This window comes from Phycodurus eques, chromosome 12 (genome assembly GCF_024500275.1).
Source record: "Phycodurus eques isolate BA_2022a chromosome 12, UOR_Pequ_1.1, whole genome shotgun sequence".
Classification (NCBI taxonomy): domain Eukaryota; kingdom Metazoa; phylum Chordata; class Actinopteri; order Syngnathiformes; family Syngnathidae; genus Phycodurus; species Phycodurus eques.
Window position 1 is genome coordinate 16199284 of NC_084536.1, and position 27723 is coordinate 16227006.

Consider the following 27723-nt stretch of genomic DNA (forward strand, 5'->3'; position numbering starts at 1 on the left):
ACTCCTTGCCAGTAGTTGGCGCTACACTATGGCTGTTTGACAACTTGGCAAATCATCAGGTGCGTCAGAAAGAAAGAAATGTCTTTGATCACAATTATGTACGATATATGTCATTGTGCGGCACGATGAAGGACTGGTTAGAGCGTCAGCCTCACAGTTCTGAGGACCCGGGTTCAATCCCCGGCCCCGCCTGTGTGGAGTTTGCATGTTCTCCCCGTGCCTGCGTGGGTTTTCTCCGGGCACTCCGGTTTCCTCCCACATCCCAAAAACATGCATTAATTGGAGACTCTAAATTGCCCGTAGGTGTGAATGTGAGTGCGAATGGTTGTTTGTTTGTATGTGCCCTGCGATTGGCTGGCAACCAGTTCAGGGTGTACCCCGCCTCCTGCCCGATGATAGCTGGGATAGGCTCCAGCACGCCCGCGACCCTACTGAGGAGAAGCGGCTCAGAAAATGGATGGATGGATGGATATGTCATCGTGTTGAAGTTTTATGTGTCGAAACTGCTAGTGGTATTGATACTTGGTATCGGTGAGTACTCAAGTGAATACATGTACTGGTATAGGTCTGGGAAAGAAATAGTATCAAACATTCCAAGTGAAATGTAAACAAACAATTGCCGTTTTCTAAAGTCATTAGTTTGTCCGTTGTCGAGTAACCTCACATTCCCCATGATGATCAATGGAAAGAACTGCTCAAATCTAATGTCCCAATTACTCCTCATTCTCATTTGTCTTTACTGCCCTCCAGTGCCGGCTCTCATCTCTCTGCATATCTCTTCCGAGATGCATTCTTTACAGAGGGTACGCCGGCCGGCTCCGTGTTAGAAGCAAAAATGGTAGTAGTTCCTCGAGGTTGTAAGGGAAGCAGGGGAAAAAAAGTTTGATAGTGTCGACACTACCCTGACATTACATCTTGGATCAAAAAACAAATAGCAAATGGTGGAATACAGAAAAGGAGAAAGAAACAAAGAAATAAAAGAGAAAGTAAGTCTGAGATACTGCAATAGGCTGATCGCTGACTTTGCACCCGGAAGTGACTCTGCTGTTCACATTTTGATATCATAAGACCAAGCCGACACCTGAAAATGGATCAACAGTACCTAGAGCAAAGGATGTTCTCAGAAGGAAGTGGCTACTGAGCCTTAAGTGTCACAGAGTGTCATGTGCAGGTTCCAACAGAGATACTGAAAGAGTCACAGAAAGGTATAGAAGTGGACATGCTTGGAAATGTTCACGAATCAAACGCCTTTTGTGAATTTTGCCATTCAGCTCCTTGTTAGAGAACAATGAGTTGTACAAAACATACTGAAATACTGAACAATTGGACATGTGCATTCGAAACTTTAGAGCAGGTCAAATTATGTTCACCTGTAAAGGTTATTCAAAGTGGATTTTAGGTTCATCCTGAAATTCCACCTGAAAGCCCTATATCACCAGCTTTTTGTGAGTAGTGTATCCTGTATCTCCCAGATACTATGAACTTTGGGGTGAAGCGGAACAGATCACTAGTTAATCATTGCGTTGGCATATAGAGACAGACAACCACTCTTGTCGAGTCATAAAATGTTGTCTTCCCTTGCAGATACTACTACCTTGCATTCCGGGCTCACCAGATGCCAGAAACCAGCAAAAAAAATGCCGCCACCATACTGGAGCGAGCCAAACTGGAAGACTGGGTGCTTGGAAGGACAAAGGTACAGTCATACTTTTAACAGTACATGATTTTTGTACAAAGATGAGATTGTTGACTTGGCTTCCTGTCGTGTCAGGTTTTTCTGAAGTACTACCATGTGGAGCAGCTGAACTTGCTGCTGCGGGAAGTGATCGCTCGGGTGGTGGTGATGCAAGCCTACACCAAAGGCTGGCTGGGGGCACGACGTTACAGAAGGGGCAAGCAGAAAAGGAACAACTGTGCCACCCTCATCCAGTCAGGTACGATTCTTATCGTGACGGCGGTAAGAGTAGAATTCTGATGCGTTGTTCATTATCTATACAGATAATCTTATAAGTAAGATGAATGTACTGTATGTTGCCTCAAGCCTTGTGTCCAACAAGCAGTATCCATTGACCTGGTCACTTTTTGCTACCTTCCCTTGGGGAACTACAGTACATTACAGTTATACGGTAAATAACGGTGGCGATAGAAACAATGTAGTTACTAGATTGGCTTATAGAGGATCAGTAATTCGGTGTGCCAATAGTGTGAAAAAGATACATACCCCAAGGATCAAGAATTGGAGTTCCCTTTTCTGCCCTGATTTTGCTTCCTTGAAATTAGGCTGGCGGCACGGTGGGCGACTGGTTAGAGCGCCTGCCTCACAGTTCTGAGGACCGGGGTTCAATCCCCGGCCCCGCCTGTGTGGAGTTTGCATGTTCTCCCCGTGCCCGCGTGGGTTTTCTCCGGGCACTCCGGTTTCCTCCCACATCCCAAAAACATGCGTGGTAGGTTCATTGAAGTCTCTAAATTGCCCGTAGGTGTGAATGTGAGTGCGAATGGTTGTTTGTTTATGTGTGCCCTGCGATTGGCTGGCAACCAGTTCAGGGTGTACCCTGCCTGCTCCCCTGAAGATTGCTGGGATAGGCTTCAGCACTCCCACAACCCTTGTGAGGATAAGCGGCTCAGAAAATGGATGGATAGATGAAATTAGGCTGTTTTTGAGGGGGTGGTCCTGTCTCATGCAACTAAGCCACTACTCACCCATCCCACCACTCCAGGGGCAACTGCTTACGTTACCAGGACAACCAGAGACAGAGCAAGGACGTTGCAACAAAGCGACCCAGAGCAGAGTCTGAAGGGGAAAGGGAGCTCACATGAAGTCCAAGTATAGTTTCACTCATGGAGGCAGCACTTCATCACCAAGCCGCCAAGGTTACACTTCTCACTTCTCAAATGGCACATCCAGTAGACAACGTTAAATATCCGCTTCTTTCCTGCTCGTTATCAATGAAAACTGCCACCTTACATACGAAACAAACAAAGCAGAATTACTTGTATTGAGTCAGGAATTCAGAATCATCTCTATTAGCAAGAATTAGTATCAATTTTACCTTGAGGGAAAGTCAGGTACTTGACTGTAAGCAAACCAAAGCAAATTGATTTATATAGCGCATTTCATACACAAGGTAAGTCAATGTACTTTACATGATTAGAAGCATTTTAAAACAAAACAAAAAAACAGCTTATTAACATTTAAAACAAAGAAAAAAATAAAAGTATAACGAAAACAGCATACAGTGCAATAAATATCATTTAAAAGTAGAAATGCTTAAAAAAGCATTTGAAAAAGGAGAGTTTTTAACCTGGACTAAAAAACATTCACACTTGGGGCTGATGTCACTTCTCTTGGTAACTTATTCCATTTGTATGCAGCATAATACCTAAATGCTGCTTCACCATGTTTGCTTTAGACTCTGTGTTCCACTATTTGAGTCTGTCGATCTCAGAGCCCTACTGGGTTTATATTCCATTATCGTTTCTTTCATGTATTCAGGACCTAAACCATTTAGTGATTTCTAGACCAGTAGCAGAACTTTAAAATCTATTCTCAAGCTGACTGGAAGCCAGTGTAAAGACTTTAGAATTTGAGTAATATGCTCTGACCTCTTTGGTCTGGTCAGAACCCGAGCTGCAGCATTCTGAATGAGCTGCAGCTGTTTAATGCTCCTTTGGGGGAGTCCAGTCAGAAGACCATTATAATAGTCAACTCTACTTGAGATAAAAGCATCCATGAGCTCCTCCTGGTGTGCTTGATACATGCAAGCCTTCACTCTGGGTATGTTCTTCAGTTGGTAGAAGGCAGTTTTACTAATTGATTTGATATGACTGTTGAAAGTCATGTCGGAATCTATCAGAACACCAAGGTTTCGGACATGGTCTTTGATTTTTCAAGAGAGTGACTCCAGGTATTTACTCACAGCAATTCTCTTCTCTTTATTGCCAAAAACAATTATCTCCGTTTTGTTGTGGTTTAATTGAAGAAAATTTCGGCTCATCCAGTTATTTATCTGTTTTAGACATTGACACAACACCTCAATTGAACTGTAGTCATCTGGAGATACTGATAGATATAGCCACATGTCATCTGCATAGCAATGATAGTCAAAATTAAACTTCTGAAGAATTTGACCCAAGGGTAGGATATACAAGCTGAACAGGAGGGGTCCTAGAACTGAGCCTTGAGGGACCCCATAGGTCATTGCCATTAGATGAGATTGTACACTTCCAATGGTTACAAAATAACTCCTTTCCTCGAGGTAGGACCTGAACCATCTAAGGACTGTTCCATTTAGTCCTCCCAACGTTTCCAATCTGTTCAGCAGTATATTATGATCTGCCGTATCAAAAGCTGCACTGAGGTCCAACAAGATCACAATTAACACTGTCGACTGACTGTAGGTGAACCTACACATTTTATCGTTCGGGACTAACCCCTCCCCCTCCTGGTGACCTTGACGAGTTGAGAGCAACGCTTCAGAGAAGACAATAAGACTTCAGAGTTCAGAGGGATCCATCCCTGCGCCACTTGGTTTATCTGTTGTTTTGAAGTGGGATCTCGTGTTTTGTGTGTGCGCGCCCTCTTTTTGGTTTCACACATGCGCACACCCTCTTTGTTTCTCACCAGCCTGGAGGGGCTTCGTCGCGCGGCAGAACCTCAAGAAAATTAAGAAGGAGCGGGAAGAGGCAGCAGTCCGTATCCAGTCAGGTAAAAAAGTTTGGCCCACTTTGGAATTTCTCACGGTCCCAGTGTCCAGTGTGAAATTGACTTTCTCATTAATTTTCAAGTAGGGGGCAAAAAAATAAATAAATAAATAAAAATGGCAATGAAGGTTGCAAAAAATCTTTGTCAACCCCCATTTTGATCTCTTGAGTAGCCCAGGAAAAGTAATAATTAATTAATAATGCATTGAGCAAATCTTTTGAAAGTTTTTGGGAAGCATTTGGTCCCCATGTTTGAGAAGAACAGTGCATATTGAGATCACTCTTTCCTTTCATCTCTTTCCCAGTAAAGACGAGAGAGGGGGTTATCCCTTCTGTTTCCTCACCACTTCCTCTCTCAAATTCCTTGCCTATTACGTGGCCTTCACATACCAGAAACAAGATGCCTTTTTATACTGTCAACCTTTTCATCTGAAATGTAAATTAATTCTTACTCAGTATGCCTTGACAGAGATCAAAGTGGGCACATTAACCTTCCTGGCCCCCCTTGCCCCATCCTCTCCTCTGTGGAGGACAAGAGTGTGTGCCAAAAGGGGGCAGGATAGAGGAGGGCAGGGGGAGGAGATCTAGCTTTGTTTGCCCTGCTTCTCCAAGGGCTTCCCTCTTCTGGCACACGGAGCATCTCGGTAGCCTGCGCACACCTTTTGTTGAACATTGCCCATTAACACGCTTGCAAATAAGGCCGCAGAAAGGATAAACAGGATTGTGGCGTAAAGAATGCCTCTCTGTTGTCGCCGTCTTACTCTTCAGAGCAGCGTGCTTGTGTGTGGCCGCTGGCGTCGGGCGGCAGGGGGAGGGGCAGGGTTGTTTGGAGAACCTGAACCTGACATACGTGGGGCCTCGGGCCCACCCCGGCGCGACACTCCAGCACATTCACATGGTGTGTTCTCTGTAGCTTATAGCCTTTGAGGTGGGCTGCATTTGCATTCGGAAAGTAAACAGATGCCTTTCAAATACATGAGCCTGGTGGCTCCTCAGATCTCGGTGAGCCCCCCACGCCCCAGGGAAACACTCGCCCATCGATTAGATTAAACCGTGTAAAATACAACCATGCTTTAACAATGTAGACCAGATCTCATTTTTTCCTGCACATATCATTTTACCAGCCAAACACAAAGCAGTCAGGGTGCTTCGTTTAGTTTCTTTATAAAATGAAATTTGTCTCCATAACCCACAAAGGCCATTTCTCCATTGCACTTCCTTAGAGGACTTGGAATATCATTCTCCCCTTTCAGTTTCATTCTGATTTGGTCTGTCGCTCTGTGCATTGTAAAAATTGCAGTGGCCGTAAAGTGGAACACAATTTGCTCCATGCAGGGCACTCGACAAGTTTCAAATTCAAAAATGGTGGAAATGGAAATAATCATTTCCAGGGTCAAACTGTCATCATGGTAAAACTACAGAGGCGATATTTTCAGTTCAATCAACAAACCAAAACTGCTATACGTGTACAAGTCTACATATCACGGTCAATATCACTACCAGGTGTCTTTGAAATCCTTATCAGAATCACTCAGCCATCATGAAAATATAGCAGAATAATGAAACTCTGAGGTCTGAGGTCTCCCCTGGCCACCCCAAAATCCTGATTAGTACTATACGATATGTGGCCCTTGAAGGAAAACTTTTGGAAACTCCTGTTCTACACGGATGTGACTTGAGCAGTACCACTGTACATTTGCCAAACGCCTTTGGGGCAAAGAAGTTCCATGTCTATGTGAGCATATATCTGAACTTCATCCCATGTGCAGTTTACAGGGGCCATCGAGTGCGTCTGGACTGTGGACCTCAGAGGCACACATGTAAGCCCGAGTCTGGCGGGACGACCACCAAGGACGATCATATGGGGTAAGCCTCCACATCTTTGAGGCTTTCGTTTCTCACGTGTTTACGCTGTACTAAACAATAAGACTCTCCGTGTTGTGTTGGAGAGGGCGTATATTAAGAAAGAAGTACTTTCACTGCCTCTCTTTGCTTTCTAATGCGCTGTAGTTTCAAGCACATCAGAACGCTCCTCCCAGCGCTCCTCCTCTTGCTCTTTTACAAACGCGATAAATATCTTTCCACCGGCCACAAATACGACTTTAAGCGCTGCGCTGTTCTCCAGATGTGCGACTGAGTTGTTGTGTTTATCCTGCACATGGGCAGGTTAGTCATTCAGGAAGCCAGCGCAAAAGCATGAGGATCGACCCTGACTTTGCAACTTTTAACCGCCATCTGGACAAATGATGCTGGTTAACTTGATCAAAATTATATCCAACAAAGAAATGCCAAAATGGGTGTTCTTATGTGAAGAAATAAAAAGTACAAATAAAATGTAATGTGTTCAGAATTCACACTGACATCTTATATGACTTTTGGCCAACTCTGAGCATCTCCTAAACTCCCCAATTCTGGATTTACACATCTGAAAGTGTTGTGCAGCTTGCATCCTTCAACCACGCAGAGCCTCATTTGGGATTTTTCTCTCCGTGTTTACAGTCATATTCCTTGGTGAGAAATACTTCAAACCTCCACTTAACAATTCTGTTTAATCAGCGCTGGAATCTCTCCATATAGATTTACTTTGACATGATTTGGCCCGTTTTCCTTCTGCAGGGAGCTTGATTCTCACCTGACATGCTGTTCTTCTTCTGCTTTTGCGTACGCATTCACTGGCCACACCATTAGGTACACCTGCACAATATCCAACATGAGCTGTGTCACAGATTTCTGACTCAAAACGATAATGATGTTCAACTAAGCAATAATCACACGAGAGGGAGTGATGATATACAGAACAACATCACAACCTTCAGTGTGAGGGTGCTTTTATACAACTGTTCTACTAGGGCCATTTATTAGTTGTGGTTAAAAATGACAATAAATTATTATTTATTTGTTTAGTGAATCAGCTATTCGGCTCCAGCAACACAAACACCAGCAAACTGTGGCGTTAGTCGTGGCATCAGCCATGGCATTAACTGCGGCATTAGCCGTGTAGTTAGTCATTAGCGCAACTTGCTAACTAGTCGACGCGTCAGCATCGACACTGATAAAAAAAATTAAAAAAAAACAACAATTGAAGCTTGTTTTTACTGTTTCATTTTCACGGAGCGGGTTGGACAAAGTATCAGGCTGTTACAATACTTAGTCGGTGCTCCACGACAACGTTACACAAAGTAGTTCCGAAATGCAAAATGAAGCCAATTAACGTGACGACTGTGCACTCATTAGCAGCCTTAGCATGTTGATAAGAGTTTTCGCTCCTGTTTATACGCCTAATGTGTCATTTCATCGCACGAGCACACTCTTGTGTTCTTTGTCCTCATCTGTCGGCCATTGATACTTTAAATCAAATGTTATATCTGGAAAAATGTGCCATCTTAATTAAGTTTTTGACAATGTGCATTAATATTCGATGATCACTGACTGTTGATGTAGGCCAAATTAACGGTTTAGAACACCTGTGAGGTGGAGTTATATATAAATTTAAAAGTCTCAGTGCTGTTGTACTGTATATCATCAAAATGGAATGAGTCTTGTCCAATCAAATTATTCGGTCACAACTAAATGTTGTATAAGTTCGATTGACACAATCAGATAGATATTGATATGGCATGATGTTAGAAATACACTGGATCATATTGAGAGGTGTTTCTAATACAATGTTCTCCTGCTATATCGCAGGTCACCGTTCGCTATATCAGTTTTTTCAAACATTTCAATCATTTTGTAAAGTAATGCACTCGCACGTGGCAAAGGAGAACCACAGGCGCCCACGCATTTTTCAGCTCTTTATCCAAGGCCGGGAAAACAGTAAAACACAATACGCAATACGCAGACGCTGCTGTCGGCCACAGCTCACGCCCTGACATTTACACGCAGACTCGCCACCACCCCACCAGGCCCCGCCTCTTAAAGAGACATGCATGTCCACAGACAATACAATACATACAGTATTTTCTGTACGTATTATCTTTGCATTCTTTTTTGTGTGTGTGTGTTTCAATGTTTAAAATTGTCACTGAAGTACACTCACCTGACTTCAGTGCACAGAGCGTGGGTTCAATTCCCACTCGTGACGGTGTGAATGTGATCATGAATCATTGTCTGTCTCTATAAGTGTCCTGTGATTGACTGGCGACCAATCCAGGGCGTAGACCGCCTTTCGCCGGGAGTCATCTGGGTTAGGCTCCAGCTCCCTGCAACCCTCAACTGAATAAGTGGTGTAGAAAAAAAAGTGATGGATGGGTGTTTTACTAAGCTTAAATGTGTTTCAAGCATGTGGGAATGGTAAAACAATTTAAAAGAGGCTTTTTTGTATGCTCTCTCCACATCGCAGATTGTCACCTATTGCGTCTTGAACGTATTTCATCGATGAGTCGGGGTTCATTGTATTTCAACCCTTTTATTCGGAGCATATCTCAGTATGATGTAATGCAGTTCCACAACACTGCAAACTATAAGCACAATAAATATATTGTTAAATAAAACTCCTCTCCCAAAATGTTTCATACAGTTCTTTTATTGGACCTCAATAAATTATAGAGGCAGTCATTTTAACTGCAGTTCCATGTCTTTTTTTTTTAATTATTATTTTTTACTGATGCTTGATCAAATTTCTGTGATGTGTATCATCATCATAAACCTGAGCTATTTTAAATTAAGATGGCCTATTATTACCTGCACTCTCCATGCATGATTATATGTTTCGAAATATGCTCATTTCTGTTCCTGTCACTTACTTTCACAGGTCTCAGAGCCCGAAGGGCCTACAAAAGGCAAATGTGAGTAAGGAAATCAAATGAGAAATTGGTTGACTTTAGCCCTCCACTTTTAGCCGTCTATCTCAAACAGCACTCCTCTTTAAAGCTGCAGATTATTCCTTTGGAAATGTTTTGAGTCCTTGAGACAAAAAGAAAAGAGTTCTCGCGCTTCAGCCTCCATCTCAGCGGAGAAGACAGGGTGGTACGGGAGCGAGAGAATCAAAAAGCTGGAAATTCACGGCTGAGAATAAATGCTCGCTCTCCCCCTGAGGTGATTTGTCTTGCGCTCCTCTTTCTACAGATGTTAGAGCCCTTTTTTAGTAAAGACCTGGGGTTCTTTGGTAGCACTTTGATATCCTGCTCGGATTCAATATGTGAAATAGAAGAGCCACTCCGTGACTTGGAGCACATCACACTCTTTGAAGTCTGATCCAATTTTTGCTGCTCACCATTTGATGTTGAAAGGATGAAATGAGGGAAATGTACAGTTTTTGCCAGTAACTCTGCAGAGCATATGTAAGATTAAAAAAGCAAAATCCTTTGGAGGATGTACTTAGAAATGTTAAGCAGATTAATACTTTCCTATACCTTTTTTTATTCAAACATAAAATTAAATATGAGAGGAAGTCCATGTGCTTTTTCCCCCTCCTACAATTAAGTCAGTGTGTGGCTGTTTGCGAGGAGGCAGTGCAATTGCATTAACATTTGATTAACATTGCAAAGCACATTAATAGGTGGCAGTGGTACAGTGTGCACGGTAAATTGTAAATAAACGAATACGGCACGAACATGAGTGGATTTCTAAGTTGCGAGGGCTTGTTTCTGCTCGCGGGCCGGGCCGTCACCCCTCGGGACCCTCACTCACATGGCTCCTTCGGGTGTGTTTGCGCCTATCTTTTCAAGGTCGGCTCCGACAGCCGAGACAGACACGTGAAAGACTCAAAGAGAGACAAAGACGGTGCGACGAAGCCTCGCAGGGAGACAGGCAGGCTGCGAGACTTACAGTGTAAACAAGGTAAGCCTGCGCGTGATGCTGGCGGGTGCAGGTAATTACGCAGAAATCCCGCTTTAGTGGATAAAGTGCCATTTGTAATGCAGGGTCCCCCTTTTCCACACCTCATCCCTTCCCAATCCAGAAGTATTCCTGTGGCATTTGGAATAACGCAGGTCAACTCGTCATAAGTGTCTCCTTGCACGAGGGGGACTTCAAAGCTCCCGTACGGCGAGCCCCTCGCTAAATGTCTCGTCAATGACTCCAATAGACCCACAAAGTAGCGCTGACATGAAAATACATAAACCCCGATTTGTTGAACATATGTTTGATTTGCTTGCCGCCCCAGGCCTTGAATTACATTAATTCCGGTGCCCCTGAGGCTGAGTGGGTGGCTGCACAGTGGGGCCGCTGATTACAACCTCCACCCGGCCCACCACCAGGGGCAAAGGGGGCCCGGCCCCTCATTAGTGTTATTAGAGGGCTACAAGGTAAGTGACGGAGGTGGAATAGCATTTGGCTGCGCGGCTGGGAAGATTACGGGGATTAGACATGATAATGTAACACAGACAGGGCTCTCCGAGCGGGCCCGGGATTAGTGTCAGCACACCACAGCAGGTCTGGGTTAGATAGCGGCTAATTCGCTAATGCTGCATACAGGTGACCCCCGCTCCCAGGCATCACTGCTACTCAAGTGTCTGATTTGGAATGTCAGAGTGATTAAGGAAGGAGACATTTCAATGAATGTCAGTTTGCTCAAACATGCGAATCTTTGCGGCTTTCGTTTTGACAGAATACAAAGCATTGACATCCCAGCACAGTTATTTTCTTTGTGTGCGTGTGTGTGTGTGTGTGTTTACCTCCATTAAGGAAGTTGTGTTTTCATCAGTTTTCTTGTTTGTTTACACTAAAACTACTTAACCAAGTTTGTGGCTTTTCTACAACCATGTTGTTGTTGTTTTTTGCTTTTGTTAACACTGTTGAGCATTTTTTCAACATTTTCCCTAAATTAAATATTCGTGAATATACAGTAGCATGAATCTCATTAACAAAATTAAGGAAATACAGGGGAGCACGAGGAGAACATGCAAACTCCACACAGGAAGGCCAGAGCCCGGCTTCGAGGTGAATGTGATAACCATTAGACCACCATGCCGCTAGGTTCTAATAATTATATAGAAATGTTGAACTACCTTGTACTGTGACTTGCATCCTCTCATTTGTGTGGACTGATATTAGAAGAAGGGTCGATTCTAGGAACTTAAGGGGTGCTATTTATGAGAACTCTTGAATGGTCACATACAGAGAAGGGAGGAAAATGCATTGTAATGCTCCTCCAAATTCAGTTATGGCCAAGAACTGCCATCCGCTGTTGATAGTTCACTTTGGAGTCATCCAACATTCCTTCATTGATTGGATATAAAGTGAGTTGTCAATGCCAAGTGGGCAAAGTCCTCCAATTTGGTCTTCCTTTAATGTCTTTCAAAGTATCATCTTCTCTGTCCTCAAATAGAACAAACAGATTTCTGATATTCACAGCCACTGTTCCCCTGCCTGGTTTGTGTTCTTATGTCTGACTGCTTTCAGGAAAGTCTATTTGAATAAAAGACCAGGGTGGCTCCGGCACCAAGGGCTCACTTTGATCTGCGCACATCTGAGGGCCTCTCCCCAAACCGCCCCCCCCCCCCCCCCCACCCCCACTTCTTCTTCTTCTACGTCTCTTTTTCATGAGAGCCTTGCCTTGCCAGATGTCTCAAGACCCCTGTTTCTTCCTGTGTCTCACCGTGCCGTCGCCTCTGGTGATCGCATCAGTTTTCCTGGGCCGGAGCTCGACCCGAGTGTGTCAGGATTAGCTGCGAGAATCGAATTAGTGCGCGCCTCCGGACTCTCTCTGCACCCTGCTTCCATTAATGCCACAACAGTAGGGCGTGACCTGGAAACGCTTAATGTGTTTGATGGACGTCGGCTCATATAATTGCCTTTCGCTGTTTTTTTTTTTTTTTTGTTGTTGTTTTTTTTTTCTCTCTCTGAACTTCTGATCCCTGGAGAGAAAATGTTGGCTGTTTTTGCCCACTCTTCTTATTCTGTAGTATGAGGCCCTCAATGCCGCCATTTATCAGAGGAGGAAAAAGCACTCACACTTAAGTACAAATGTTTAAAAAATGGTAGATTTAACTCATTAATTAGAGTAAAGGTCAACAACAACAAAAGTACAGACTGTAGAATTTTACTGAAAGGCGGAATTTGTCATATTTGTTAAAACTGCCACTTTGACCTCAAAGTAAAATAATCAGCCCTCTCTGGCCCCATCTTGTACCTCTAATTTGACTTTCAAGAAACAACAGCATCTGAAGAAAAACAGTCAGGGAAAGAAGGCATTACTGACGAGGTGTCAACCATTTGCCATGCACCCGCACACCGTTTTGATAACTTGGCACAATGAAAAAAAAAAATTGCAAAATAGTTTTTCTTTTGTTAAGAAGAAAAAACATTTGTGGCCACGCTATCAAAAGAATGTGTTCCCATAACCTTACTAATGTTGTGAATTGACTTACAATAAATGATAAATTAGCTAATGTTACCAACTGAAAAAATACACCTCACCTTTATTTTATTTTATTTTTTCCAGATTAGAATTTTTGAACACCAGAAGCTGCTGGTTCTAAGGCCGGCACAACGTATTAGACACAACTCATTCTTGGAGCCGACAACATCAAAAAATTCTCAAGAGAATAAGAATGAGATTGAAACATGAATTAAGTCTAGTAGAAAGTACAGATATCTCCTTTTAACTACACGAAGTAAAAGTCAAAAGTCAGTCAGAAAAATAAATACTCAAGTGCAGATACCTGAAAAAACAAATTAACTACAGTAACAAAGTATTTGTACTATTTGTTGTTGATATTGAGGGAAAGAACATTAAAGCATTTGAGACTCCAGGCATTCTGCCACAGCGACCTTTGATTTCCTGTGTTTTGGCGCTGGGAAAAGTCTCACGTACACCGTGTAGTCGTGTAAGCTCGACGCTCTTAGAGACGGCGTCACCTCTCGTCACCTGTCTCCCGAGCATGAATATTAATAAATACAACATGTTTGGCAATGAGCCGGCGAAGTACATGCGAGAAAGGACGACTTTGCTACAGCGAGCAGCCGATATGATCAGAGCGCTCCTCAGTGTGGTAAACAGGATGGTGCGGAGGATCAGTCAAAGCTGACTTTATGCTTTATGAAAGCTGAGCTACTTATGTTTAAAGGCTGTTTGAAGATTATGGTTGTGGTAAACATACATGCCAAGTGAGAGAGAGAGAACGAGAGAGAGGGCGCTAAAGTGGAGCAACAACACAGAGACCAATTACCTCTGCACTCTGGAAGACACTTTTAACCTGCTTGTTTGAAGAGATGAAACACAGGGGATAGAGAAAACATATTGTGAGAAAAACCTAATGTTGATTTATTGGACATACAGTGAAAATTGTGGAGTGCATGATGGTGATATTCAGTGGCAATTAATTATTGATTTATTGCCCTCCACTTGAATATATTACCTGTGTCCATTCGTTTGGCCACTTCCGCCTAATTTTGGACTACCTCTGGCTCTAAAAGCAGTGAGGCGGTGGTGGGGTCGCCATATGCAACCGTGCGAACAGCCAAAACCTTGTTGGAGGCAGTGGCGGACTGCGCATTTGGTCCCTGGACATTCAGTAGGGACTTCCCTGAATTAATCCACCTCGGAATACATCTGGGTGTAGTGCAAACAAGAGAAACACTACAAAATGAAGAGAATAGACTATTATCTGTTATCTATATCATAGAAATCCACGGAACAAATATTTAAATTTACATTGAGGCTCACCACTGGTTCGAGGTTTGTGCTTTCTTGAGGGCTCTTGTTTAAACTCATTCACTGCCATTGACGGCTGTTGAATTCAAATATCCATGTTAACATGGTGGACTGGCAGTGTTTAATATGTTGGCCTGGAAGTGCAAAACAATATAACAAATTGTGAAACTCTTTTTTTACATTTCAGAAAACACATTAACAAAAGCAGAAACACTTTTACAAAAGACAAAACAAATTACAATTGAGACAACCCGGAAAGGGAACGTCCAACATTAGGAATCCAGCACATTTTCCTGAAAGGACACACCCTGCTCCAATATTACTGGTTCCAGGACACGTGGCGCTGCACTATGATTGGCTGCTGTATCCCTGGAGAACTTCTAGACGGTAATAGAAGTATGTGACTTATTAAGTGTGGCGGCGTTAATATAAATGCCATTAACCCTGTAGCCTCTTGAACACTCTGCAACATCATCGAACCCGACTGGACCGACCCATCAGATAAAAATAAGAGTTGCCGACCCACCCCCGCACATTGAGCTATTGATTACATGGACGCCCTTAACAACGAGTCTGTATGAGCGTTTGATGCTGTATACACAATATATTGTACTTGATCACATTTCTTAAACCATACAAAGATTGATTAAGAGTTAAGGAAGAAGCAGGTTGTTAAAGACAGAGGATGCTGAAGAGAATGAAAGGGAAAGTGTGAATATTTGAAAGGAAGCTGCTGGTTCCATTCATTTAAACGTACATTCTGGTCACAAACTTCACTTTTTTTCATCCACGGGCACATTATACATTATGAATATAGGTTAGTATTGATGTAAAACGGCATTTTATGCTTTACATACTATTTATATGGCTGAAGCCGAGGCAACACGGCACGGCTCACAAACCCAGAAATGTATTTTCACCGTAGGGGGCGGGGGGGGGGGGGGTATATGAGGAGTTCTGGCACACGGAGGTCAAAGCCACTTTCCTCTCTCGTGGTTTCCCTCCCTGAGCTTGTAAACATCTTCCCACATGTCCCCCCCCCCTCCGCCCCCAACTATCAGGTGCCCGCTCTACACGCCTCCATCAACACAGCCGCCGCTTCTCCATATCAGCATGCATCTGCCAGACAAACGATCCACCCTTTCCGTGTTCGCCAGACAAATGCTCCCCCTCCCTCTCGATTTCTCAGCCTCTTGATCTATCTGTCTGTCCACACGTATCGTGGCGTCTCCACCGAATCCCTTTGGTTTTAGGCAAATTACGGGCTCAGTGTTAGCGGCAGCAGAGATTTGGAAGGGATAGGAAAGACTCAAGTTCCAGGGAAGGAGTTGCCGCTGTCTGACGCTACCTACGTAATCTCCTTAATGTCAGTGGGAGTCGTTAACAGGATGTACTTCCAAACTCGTCATCATCCATCACGATTTCAGTCCCATAATCTCCACAGACGTCGAAGGAAGGTGGAGAGTAATACTTCAAGTTCTCAGTAAATTTGCACCAGCCGATTGAGTCATTGGATTTTGGGATAGCAAAGTTTTAACTGAGTTAAACAGAGTCAGTCATGAATTTATGGATGATATACAGTTGATATTCAAACTAACAATTTTTAAAGCCTTCTTGGACTAGTGTGTTTTGGCCTCGTTTCTTTTTTCCCTTCCCACTGTCAGCGGTTGTGTTCAGTACCAAAAATATACAGTACCTTACTCCCTATGTGGTACAATTCCAATAGAGGTAACAGCTACATTAATGCAGTACCTAAAGAGAGAGCCACATATGGCACATACAGTATATGGTTTTGCACTTATTAACGAACCTCTGAGGGCAATTATAAATATGAAAAAATTATCACGTTCCATGATTAGCCAGGAAATATAAGTTACACTTACATTTTACATATGTACACTTCTCTCCTCTTGATTAACCCCAATTAAAATTCAGATGTTCTGGTAGGATTTTCCTGTCTTTTTTTTTTTTTCCTAGCAGGTTTTGTGCAACACTGACTGGTATTTGGAGCTGATCATAATTCCTTCCACCTTGACTAAGGCCCCAGGTTCCATCTGAAGAAAAACAACACCAAAGCATGATGCTGCCACAACCAAGTGTCACTGTATGTTTGGCATTCTTTTGGTGATGAGAAGTGTTGTGTTTGCACCAAAAATACAAACTCTTTTTCACATGTATTAAACAGCCAGTACTTGCCAGAAATTCCTGCAATGCCTTTGATGTTGGTATCTGTCACAAGGGAGATCAGTTTTCTTTTTGACTTTTCATCAATTTTGGAGGAATATCCAGTTCTTGAAAATGTCACTGTTGGGCCATATTTTCTCCACATGAAGATGACTGTCTTCGTTGTGTTCCATGGTATATTTTTTTGCGTTGAAAGTTCTTTTGTACCCATTTGTACTTTTGAACAATGAGGTCCCCCTGATGCCGTGGAAGCTCTCTGCGGAACATGCCTTGTGCTGTTACCAAAAACATGTCAGGAAATGTCGAACAGCTGAAATTTCTTTGGAGTTAATCAGAAGGCACTTGAAATGATTGGCAGGGGTGTGCTAACTCCTATTTTATATGAACTTGAGTGTGATTTGGTCATTCTAAACACAGGCACATCCCCAGTTATGAGAGGGCGTGCACACTTGTGCAACCACATTATCTCAGTTGTTTGTTTTTGCGTCCCCTCTCTAAAATATTTGTTCTCAAATGATTTGGAAAAGTGATCAATCATAATGGTGGATATTTTTATATCATAAAAACCTGGCATTTGAACAGGGGTCCTAGACTTTTTCTATCCACTATAAGGATATATACAAATAAATGTAAATATAATGTAACAGTACATCATGCCCGTGAGGCTAAAAATCCTTTCATGGATGTGTTCATTCTATTACCGGCCAGCTTTGCTATCCAATGAACCCTCCCCTCTGACTACCTTTGACTCATCTTGCTAGATCGCAGCTCAAAACGGCATATATTATGTCAAACGACTAATGGGCCACTTCCCTTAAGACTTTTCCTCCACGCAGATGCTCTTTTAGGAGTTGCTTATGTTCCGTATAGGCTGTCAGTGGAGATGATTGATTTCAGTGTGAAAAGCTGGATGTAAGTAACAACATCCTCTTTCGGCGCTAGTGAAAACAGATGCAGGATCCCCCCCCCCCCCCCCCCCCCCAACCGCCACCACCACTCCCGTCCACCCCCGACATGATCTGCAGGAGGACTTGATCATTTTGTCTTCTAATGCAAAGCACATGAGTTAGCATTTTATTGTCCCAAATGATAAAATAGGTCATAAATCTTAGGCGCTCTCCAACGTTCTGGGAAATCTCTTCAACTTCAGATCAGTTTTTTTGTTGTTGTTTGCAACTGATGAATGAGACCTGGGATTTTTTTTCTCCTTTTTTTGTTTGTTTAATACACGCGTGTGTGTGTTTCTATGCATACAGATGAGGCGGTTGTAAAATAGAGAGGAGCTGTCTGGATTACACATGCTTCATTTAGACATCAGGTGACCCACACTGATGTTTGTTCCTTATAATCTGCCTTTTGGAGGGTCTGCCAACAACAAACCCGAGTGTGGTCAGCGAGACGTCAGGTGATCGCAGTGTATGTTTTAAAGAGGAAATCAATACATCTTTAATTTATTCCAGTAAAAATCTATTTTAGCGTCCCTTTCATGTTTTTATGAGGATTTTCAACAGATGTCCGAGTGGCATTTAGAGATGTAATTTGAGTCAACTGCTGCTCTTTGAAAAAGAAAAGAAAGCCTATCTCCAGAAGAGCTTTTTTATCACCCGCCCGGCAAACATTTGCAATATGTACCATGGGGAACCTCTGCTCACATTCTCTTGATAGAGAGGAATCAATATTGTATGAACCGTGCTGCCTCCTTATTCACGGTCCACCATTATTCCTCCCCACCCCAAACAGCAGACGCTCACCGCCATCATTTAGGAAGCCCCCCCCCCCCCCCCCCCCCTCCACTGAGCTAGCGTCTGACTTCTCGCTACAGTGCCACCTGCCTGTGTCCGAGCAGGAAGGCCATGCCAGAAGCCAGCTTGGCAGCGTCCCCGCCTGCGATCTATCTGCATGAGCAGCATTCCTCTGGGGCTCGCCTGGATCAAATGGCAGTGATTTCCCAGAGAGAGGTGCCTAGATGGGAAGCCTGACCCATTCTCTGATCTGCTGCACGCTCCCATCGCTGCAGGTCAGAATGGGTGAATGGCGATGCGGAGGAGCCAGCCGGCAGATAACGGGCCGAGCGACTTGAGGAAAATATTGAACTGGGATTTAAATGGTAATGGCAATCGCTTCAACCACAGGTCTGAACGTTCGCTCTTGATGGTCTTAAATGATGATCATCAAACATCTGTAATTTGTTCAAAAGAAATCAATCCGAAAAGTCTTGTTTTGTAAGCCTCATCATACTCACTTTTATTCGGGTGGAGCTGATTGTTGATTAATCGTATCTTGAAGCAATGTGGTGTCGAGTGCAAAGGGGCTCTCAACTAATTCATAGTCTAAAGGAGTTCTCAAAATTTGGGGTCCAGGGACCCTTTAAATGAGGGATTTTTCCCCCCAAAGACCTACTTCATAATGTTTTTTTTGTTGTTTTTTTTTAACATTTCAACCTAAATATTCAAGACCTGTTTAATAGAAAGGAACTGAAAAACCCTGTAAAGTAAATTCAGAGATTTGTTTTGGGTGCATTACACTTGTACATGTTTAAATATAATTGTTGAAAACATGCAAAGACTGAGAACTACGTATGCAGTACTAAATTATGGAGATATGAGCGTTACATTTTATTTGATTTTTTCCGTCATTTCAGTTTTCCTGATTTTGTCGGGCGTGGCTAAAAGCACAAAAGTACACACTTCGGCATCAGGCATGAGTCCCTCCTCCTCCTCCTTATTATTAGCTGTTAGCTCGAGAGCTAGCTCGTGGCAAGCGCCCATTGTATATCCCAGCGGTATATATTTTGCCTCACCTGTATAATTCTGATGATGTAATCATTTAAGAGCTTTTTTTTTTGGGGGGGGGGGGGGGTCAAAGCTAAGGTAGGGAGGGTAAATATCGGTTAGCTTGTTTGTTAAATTGGTGCACCAATCCCCTTTTTTATAAAATTATATGACATAATTTCTTGAAACTTATTTTGTGGACTCCTAAGATGTGACTCGCTAGACCACTGGGGGAAGTTTGAGAACCACTGGCCTAAAGAAGGACAACATGACATCAGCTATGGGAAATTAAGCTACATACACACTACACACTATGACACAACACTTCAAGGCAAATATTTAGATATTCTTCTATCCCATTAAAAATAATATGAACTAGCATTTGCACTTATAAATGCATCTCCAGCAAAGTGTACATTTTCTAAATCACTACTACTACTACTACTACCGTACGTACTTCCATGTGTGAAATTCTAAACGCACATACACACCAACACAAAATCATTTGGAGTGAAGCTGAAAGTCTCTTCTGCTATTGTTAATGTTCCCCATGGGTGACTGAGAAAATGTATTCAGTTGACAGTTGTCAAAAATGCTGCCCATTCTCATTCACCTGTAAAATGACTGAAGGACCTTGCGAACAAACATTATGTTCAACTACATATGTTATTTGTAATACAGAGTCTTACCCCAAATAATTTAAATGCGGGTTTAGAAATTGACAGATGGAATTAAGTTAGTAGTAGTCGCGATCTCGTAAACGTACCCTTTACTTGAAGACGCATTATAAGTGCAAATGCTACAATACAACTGTGGTCCACCATTGTCGTATTTGTTTGGACACAAACGATAAGCACGTTGTATTTAAAAAGTTGCATTTTGAGCCAGTTTTGCCTGTTTGCCTTGTCAAAAACAAATGTTTAAATACATTTTTTCTTTCCACAGCCCCTTGGTAAAATATAATTTTGACGAGACCCAAATTTGACCATTTTGGTATTGTAAAAGGATCCAGCAGAGAATGTGTTAGTTCAAGTGGCAGATGGGTTGCACAAGGACTCACATCATTTATATTCCACAGAACTCTTTTGTGTGTGTCCAAAATCGAAACAAAACAAAATAAAAGCTAAGCAAAACAAGGGTCTGTGGAGTATGCTTTGTGTTATATTTTGACCCTATTTTCAAGCTCCGTTCAAGGACGCCCTTGTTCATTATTTGCGGTTGAGCACTTTGATGGAATTTCAGGGGAATAAGTAATTTGCTTATCGAGCCCATTTTGGAATTATTAGTAGACTAACAGCCTATATTTACACACATACTGTGGTAATGCACTTAAAGGTCCAGGAATAATATTGGATGTGCTTCTTCTTTGTTTCGTGAAGTTATGTTTACACTTGCTTTTTTTGGTCTGGTGACAAGTCAGAAACTATTCTGCTATAATAAATGGCCCCAGCGATCTACTCAAACTTAATGAAAAGAGCATGGACATAAAAGAGGCTTTAGAATTTGTGTGCAGACCAGTTCAGAACAACAGAAAGTTCTTGCAGGCATCCGCAGTTTCACTTTCCACAAATTACAAGCATCATTTTAAGCTTAAGTTCCTGCTGACAAACCACGTCAGTTATTTTCTTTCCAGTGTACATATCCATTCAGTAATGAATACTGAAAGGGGGCATGGTTTGCACCTCGGATACTGGCAGAGAGAGCGTTAGCTGACGGGAACTTTGTGGCTGTTTACAATGCGTGACTTCAGTAAACCTGTGCTGCTTTGAATAACATTAAGAAAACTGGTGGGGGGGTGTAGGTAGAGAAGGGTGGGATCTGGATGCTCTTTGATGTATAGAACCGAGATGTGATGAGATCGTTCTGAGAGAGTACAAAGTAGCGTTAAGATGGAAAAAGCAAATTCAGCTTTAGTCAAGGTAGCGAGCGGCCAAGCTATGATGAAGACATTTTCTCACCTGGAATGTCAGCAAAGAAGATGAAACATTATCGGGCGTTAAATATGAATGATTTATTGTAAAAGTGTCTGAATTTACAAGATTTTGTAACCTAAAAATAGTGGCCAGACGCACAAATAATGAAACAGTCTGGTTTTGACCTTTGAGCCATCGTGGAAAAAATCTTCAGACAATTTTGATATCTGATGATATTTCCTCTCAAAGCATATCTTTTTCATCTTCACATCTTAAAATTATTTTTGTTTGTTTGTGAATTCAGGTCTATAAGAGAAAGAAATACCGCAGCGTCTTGCGATACGAGTGACCCGACTTAGTTTTTCATTTTTGCTTTGACTTGTGACCGATAATTTGAGATACGAGTGCCGTACGGTGGCACTGAGCTCAAATCACTTCACAACAAGAAGCATTTTGCATTATAGTGAGCAATTCTTCAAAAAATAGTCTTCAAGCTGTTATTTCCACTCTTGAGTTGAAGTTTACTGTCAAACTAAACATAAAACAAGGAGAATTCCATGTATATTTTATACAACCACATAGCTCTTTGCCTTAACAAAGACAGTTTAGCTTAATTCTAGCAAACACTACAAAATGCCATAAATGGGATAACGAATATATATTTGAAAACAAATGGTGGAGCAACACATGTAGATGGGCAACATAACAATACTAACAGGCACGTTCTTTATCCTTTGTAAAAAAAAAAAAAAGATTCCTGCATCTTGCTGAGTTAGTTGTAAATCTCTTCTTTGTGTTTGTCTCGATATCTGGATTATACTGCCCCCAGGTGGCCTAGAAGGAAAAGCACAATGTCCATTGACTTGAAACAAGAATGTGTCATATATACATAACTAAACATCTAAATAATTATTCTTGGCGGCACGGTGACCGACTGGTTAGAGCGTCAGCCTCACAGTTCTGAGGTGCGGGGCTCAATCCCCGGCCCCGCCTGTGTGGAGTTTGCATGTTCTCCCCGTGCCTGCGTGGGTTTTCTCCGGGCACTCCGGTTTCCTCCCACATCCCAAAAACATGCATTCATTGGTGACTCTAAATTGCCCGTAGGTGTGAATGTGAGTGCGACTGGTTGTTTGTTTGTATGTGCCCTGCGATTGGCTGGCAACCAGTTCAGGGTGTACCCCGCCTCCTGCCCGATGATAGCTGGGATTGGCTCCAGCACGCCCCCGACCCTCGTGAGGAGAAGCGGCTCAGAAAATGGATGGATAATTATTCTTTAAATATTTAATTGTCATGACTGCATGTTTTTTTTTTTATAAAGCTCAATTGGGTGTCATTTTATTAAAAAAAACCATTTTTGTTTTTGATTTTTGAGTGAGATGGTGGAACAGATTAATGGCACTTCTGTTCATTTCAATGAGAAAAGATGATTCGCATGTCTTGATTTACAAGCGTGGGCACAGACCAAATTCAACTCAAATGAATCTTAACGCACCTCTGCATTAGAAACACATCTCAGTATGTTGCAAAGCTGTTATGCTTATTCTATTTGTAAAGGTAGAGGTTTATGTGGCTCTTTTACTGGATATCTTTAGATTGTGGAGTTGTACCATATTATTCGATTTATTTTTATTTTATTTTTACTTTTGTCTCTTTCATCATTATAATTGTATTTTGTTATAACTGTCATTACTATCCTAATTTTCCTCCCTGTTCTTCATTGATCAATCATATGGTTCAATGCTAAGGTGTGCAAGCGAGGGTCCACTTTGAAGACCCACTTACATTACCAAATATGGTTCCCTCCCCAATAAAGGGACAATGCCTGTAATTGTCAGTGACACACAAATATATATGTACATACAGTATGTTCCATTTTCTGAAGTCATAATCAAAAGGCTATTGGTTTCCTGCTTCTGTAGTCATGCTCATGCTGATGCTGTCGTTTGTTTAGGTTTTTTTTTTTTGTCACAGTAATGCTCAATTGGACCCCAGCCCCGCTCTTCCTCTGTTGCAGGTCCAGTGATGAAGCTCCAGCAGAGGACTCCTCGCCGGCGGGGCCAGCAGCCCAAGCTGCTTAACAGCCCCGAAGACAGCCTGTACTACAACCAGCTAAATGTGAGTTCAAAGTGGTCATAAAGGCCTTTGTCTGACTTTGGTTGCACATGATAATACAATTAAAGCTACCTGTGCCAAAGCCTGGAGCCCCACCCCCCAACATCTCTGTGCCTCTTGTCTTGAACATGTGCTTATGCTCTTTATCTGTTGCTTTCATGTCAGGATGTCTGCCTTCACGGTGAATAATTGATGCAGTTTATCAAAGCTGAGCAAGATGCATGCTTCATCAGACTCACTTGAGCCCTTTGATCAGGAAAAAAATTATGCTGTGACTTCTGATATTATCAGCATCTGCTCGCATTCAACACAAAATCACTTTGAATTAAAAATTAATGACTCTCGGCTCATCTTTTGACTGTGTGCTCTTGGCCCTTTCCTCAGAGAACTCTGGATTACCAGGGGAGCAAGAGGAAGCCCAGAAAACTTGGGTAAATAACTGCTTTCCTACTCACTCACAGCAGCTCTAAACAGAGCAGGCTCTTTGTGGAATTAAAGAATCCACAAATGGAGTTGTTGTCTTGTAATGTAAATGGAGCGACCAAAATAACAAGCTTCGTTTGAGCATCCACGCTACTCTGCGTCATTAGAGAGATACATCTTACGGCTTTGTCAGCATGCTAATTTTAATTGTTGAAGGTCTGACTTGAATTTGTTCTATAAATGACACAGCGGCTCACATCCCAATGATTAAGAACTCGCCGGAATATTTTTGGTTGGTAATATTTTCTCCCCCTCCCACGTGATGACAGCTGACTTTAACGGGAATCCGCACTTGTCATCTTCCTTCCAGTCAAATCAAAGTGCTGGACAGAGAGGATGAGTACTACAAATTACTGTCAATGGAGGAGTCGATCCCCGAAGAAGAGTACGAGAGCCCTGCCCCCGCCCGCCTGTTCTAGCCAGAGATGAGCCTTAACATCATGTCAGCCGGTAAGACAGACACTCCAAAGAACATCCTCCTTGTTGGGTGTGCAGTGCTATGTGGCGTCAGCGGTACAGAAGCGGCGCCTTTGGTTCTTAATCCTCTCTGATCGCAGAGACTCTACGGGGACGACTCACTGATAGATCCCACTTTGACTATGATGTCATTTTTCGGTGCAGTAAATCAACAGAGCTTCTTCACTGAGAGCAGACTTCATCAAAGCAATCAAATGTACTGCAGGGTGTCTTCGGTTTATGTCATAATTACAGTAAATATTTGCATTTAAATAACACTTCTAAGCAGTGAATACAGAACATCCAGCCAACCATCGTCCGTACTATAAGTGGCTCAGTGAAATGCTGTAATATTAGTCATTTTGTTGTAGAGGATAAAGAATGTATGCCAGTGAGTATTGTTACCTGTCTACATGTGTTGCTAAACCATTTGTCTTCAAACATCTGTAGCGCAACTGTAGATTGTAACCGTTAGCATGTCAGTAAAGGTTTGCATTGTTTGTTTGCAATAACATTTTGTGCAGTGAGTTGAGTTCACTGCCACCATACAGGCTCGTATCTCAAGTTTGTGCTCGCGAGTTAAAGCAAAATATCGGCCGAGTGACTACTTGTAAAAAACTACTTGAAAAACTTGTAGGTGTGGTCACTCATATCTCAAGGTACAAGATGAGATGTTTTGCTCATTAAAAAAAATTATTAAACATTTTTTCCTCATGAGGTACATGAGTGGGGCAAAATATTAACACCCCTTTAAATAAACAAACACAAAACAGGATTACAGTGCTACCTTGATTTATGAGTGTACTTTTTTCCATGACTAACCTTGTAACTCAATTTACTCGTATATTGAAATACCATTAATCGTTCCAGCCTTCAAAAAAAGCAACATCTTTTGTTACATTTTGAAAAAAGAATGTGGTGTCAAGAAGTAGAAAAATAATTAAAACGGAATGTAAAGAAATAAACTGCTTTTATCAAGTGCAATTAACCCGAAAGACACACCCATACACTGTAGTATTCGAGCGTGTGCCTTTAAGAGGCATGGCCGAGTGTATGACATCAGAAACTCTCACTCAATTTCGGATTGGCAGTTCACCACACAGTTCATTCAGTGTCCGTGTGTACAATTTGTTTTCTCCTCCTCCTCCTCGCCCCACAACATTGCGGCAGGCAACTGTGTGGCTGACGACCCTAACGCCGTTCCGCCGTACCCCTGGCAGCTACTCTAACCACTGGCAACCTGGCAAGGATCCTGTCTGGCCTTGCAACGTAACGTGTGTGGGGCAATCGACAGAGAAAGTGTAGCCCTTCTTCTTCTTTTCCTTTCGGCTTGTCCCTTTAGGGGTCGCCACAGCGCGTCATCCTTTGCCATGCACCATACTGTTGCTTGCAAATACTCACTTCTGTCCTGAGTCTAGCCTCAGCTACTCATTCCCATAACTTCATTGTGTGGCTCATCAACTTTATTCCTCTATAGTTCCCACAGCTCTGCACATCACCCTTGTTCTTAAAAATGGGCACCATCACACTTTTCCTCCATTCCTCAGGCATCTTCTCACGCGACTAGAATTCTATTGAACAAGCTGGTCAAAAACTCCACAGCCACCTCTCCGAGATGCTTCCATACCTCCACAGGAATGTCATCAGGGCCAACTGCCTTTCCATTTTTCATCCTCTTTAATGCCTTTCTAACTTCCCCCTTACTAATCATTGCCACTTCCTGGTCCACCACACTTGTCTCTTCTACTCTCCATTGTCTCTCATTTTCCTTATTCATCTACTCCAGTATTCTTTCCATCTATCTAGCACACTACTGGCACCAGTCAACATATTTCCATCTCTATCCTTAATCACTCTAACCTGCTGCACATCCGTCCCATCTCTATCCTTCTGTCTGGCCAACTTGTATAGATCATTTTCTGCTTCTTTCGTGTCCAACCTGGCATACATGTCATCATTTGCCTCTTGTTTGGCCTTTGCCACCTCTATCTTTGCCCTGTGTCGCATCTCAATGTATTCCTTTCGCCTCTCTTCGGTCCTCTCAGTGTCCCACTTCTTCTTAGCTAACCTTTTTCCTTGTATGATTTCCTGTACTGTCTCCTTCTCTCCTTTCCTGCCAGAAGATACACCAAGTACTCTCCTGCCTGCCTCTCTGATCACCTTGGCTGCAGTGGTCCAGTCTTCTGCAAGCTCCTCCCGTCCACCAAGAGCCTGTCTCACCTCTTCCCGAAAAGCTGCACAACACTCGTCCTGTCTCAGTTTCCACCACATGGTTCTCTGCTCTGCCTTTGTCTTCCTAATCTTCCTCCCCACCACCAATCATTTTACACACCACCATCATATGCTGTCTAGCCACAGTAATCCACCTGCGTGCTTCTACCTCCGCTCTTGTAGGTCACCCTATGTTCCTGCCTCTTCTGGAAAAAAGTGTTCACTCCAACCATTTGCATCCTTTTTGCAAAGTCTACCACCATCTGTCCCTCCAAGTTCCTTTCCTGGATGCCGTACTTACCCATCACTTCTTCATCACCCCTGTTTCCTTCACCAACATGTCCATTAAAATCTGCACCAATCATGACTCTCTCTCTGTCTGGGATGCTCAGAACTACTTCGTCTAGCTTCCTTCCAGAATTTCTCTTTCACCTCTAGGTCACATCCTACCTTTGGGGCCTAGCCACTAATCACATTATAAATAAGACCCTCAATTTCAAAGTTTCAGCCTCATCACTCGAGCTTTTTCACCTCCAAGACATTCTTAGCCAACTCTTCTTTTAATATAACCCCAACTCCATTTCTCTTCCCATCCACACTATGTTAAAATCATTTAAACCCTGCCCCTAAACTTCTAGCCTTACTGCCTTTGCACCTGGTCTCCTGGACACACAATATATGAACCTTTGTCCTAATTATCATGTCAACCAACTCCAGAGATTTTCCTGTCATAGTCCCAACATTCAGTTCTAGGCTCTGTGCTTTTCGTCTTCTCTTTCTGCTTTCCGCTTTCCACCTCTTCTTCTTCGACTTCGACCCACAGTAGCTGAATTTCCACAGGCGCCCTGCAGGTTGACGGCGCCGGTGGCTGACGTTGTTAACCCGGGCAACGACCGATCCGGTATGTAATTCTTTAGATGAACGCTCATATTTGTTTGGAAAAGTTCTAAGCCGGATGCCCTTCCTGACGCAACCCTCTGCATTTATGCGGGCTTGGGACCAGCCTACAGTTTGCACTGGCTTGTTCCCCCCATAGGGCTGCATTGACAGAGAAACTGTAGCCCAAAAAAAACAAAACATCACACTTCAGGGAAGATGTATTTTGTTTTTTAGTTGTGGGCATAGTTTGATGGCCAAATGCACAATTTCTTAATAGTACTGGGCCAAGTTATTATGAATAAGGTAGTGGCAATTCTGCTGAATGGCCAGTGCATGGAATAAGTGCGCTTCATGTTTATATAGTGGGGGAGGAACTCGTCCCAGAAAGTATAAGCCCCAGCCTGCTTTCATCGCG

At 42.7% G+C, this 27723-nt stretch overlaps 1 protein-coding gene across 12 annotated transcripts in view; it reads left to right on the forward strand.

Annotated features, from left to right (window-relative positions):
* The window catches only part of myo3b (myosin IIIB), a 98846-nt gene that overhangs the window by 59595 nt on the left and 11528 nt on the right, over nt 1-27723 (forward strand). For 9 of the 12 annotated variants that reach the window (XM_061691741.1, XM_061691745.1, XM_061691747.1 and 6 more), the window contains 9 exons: nt 1585-1696; nt 1772-1934; nt 4625-4705; nt 6471-6567; nt 9455-9488; nt 10371-10482; nt 23182-23282; nt 23664-23710; nt 24073-24212. In XM_061691741.1, the coding sequence (XP_061547725.1) occupies nt 1585-1696; nt 1772-1934; nt 4625-4705; nt 6471-6567; nt 9455-9488; nt 10371-10482; nt 23182-23282; nt 23664-23710; nt 24073-24181 (856 nt within the window). In that variant the 3' untranslated portion in view covers nt 24182-24212. Of the gene's footprint in view, nt 1-1584; nt 1697-1771; nt 1935-4624; nt 4706-6470; nt 6568-9454; nt 9489-10370; nt 10483-18305; nt 18371-23159; nt 23283-23663; nt 23711-24072; nt 24213-27723 lie in introns of those variants that run through there. The other 3 variants (XM_061691749.1, XM_061691751.1, XM_061691750.1) reach the window with 3 other exon arrangements.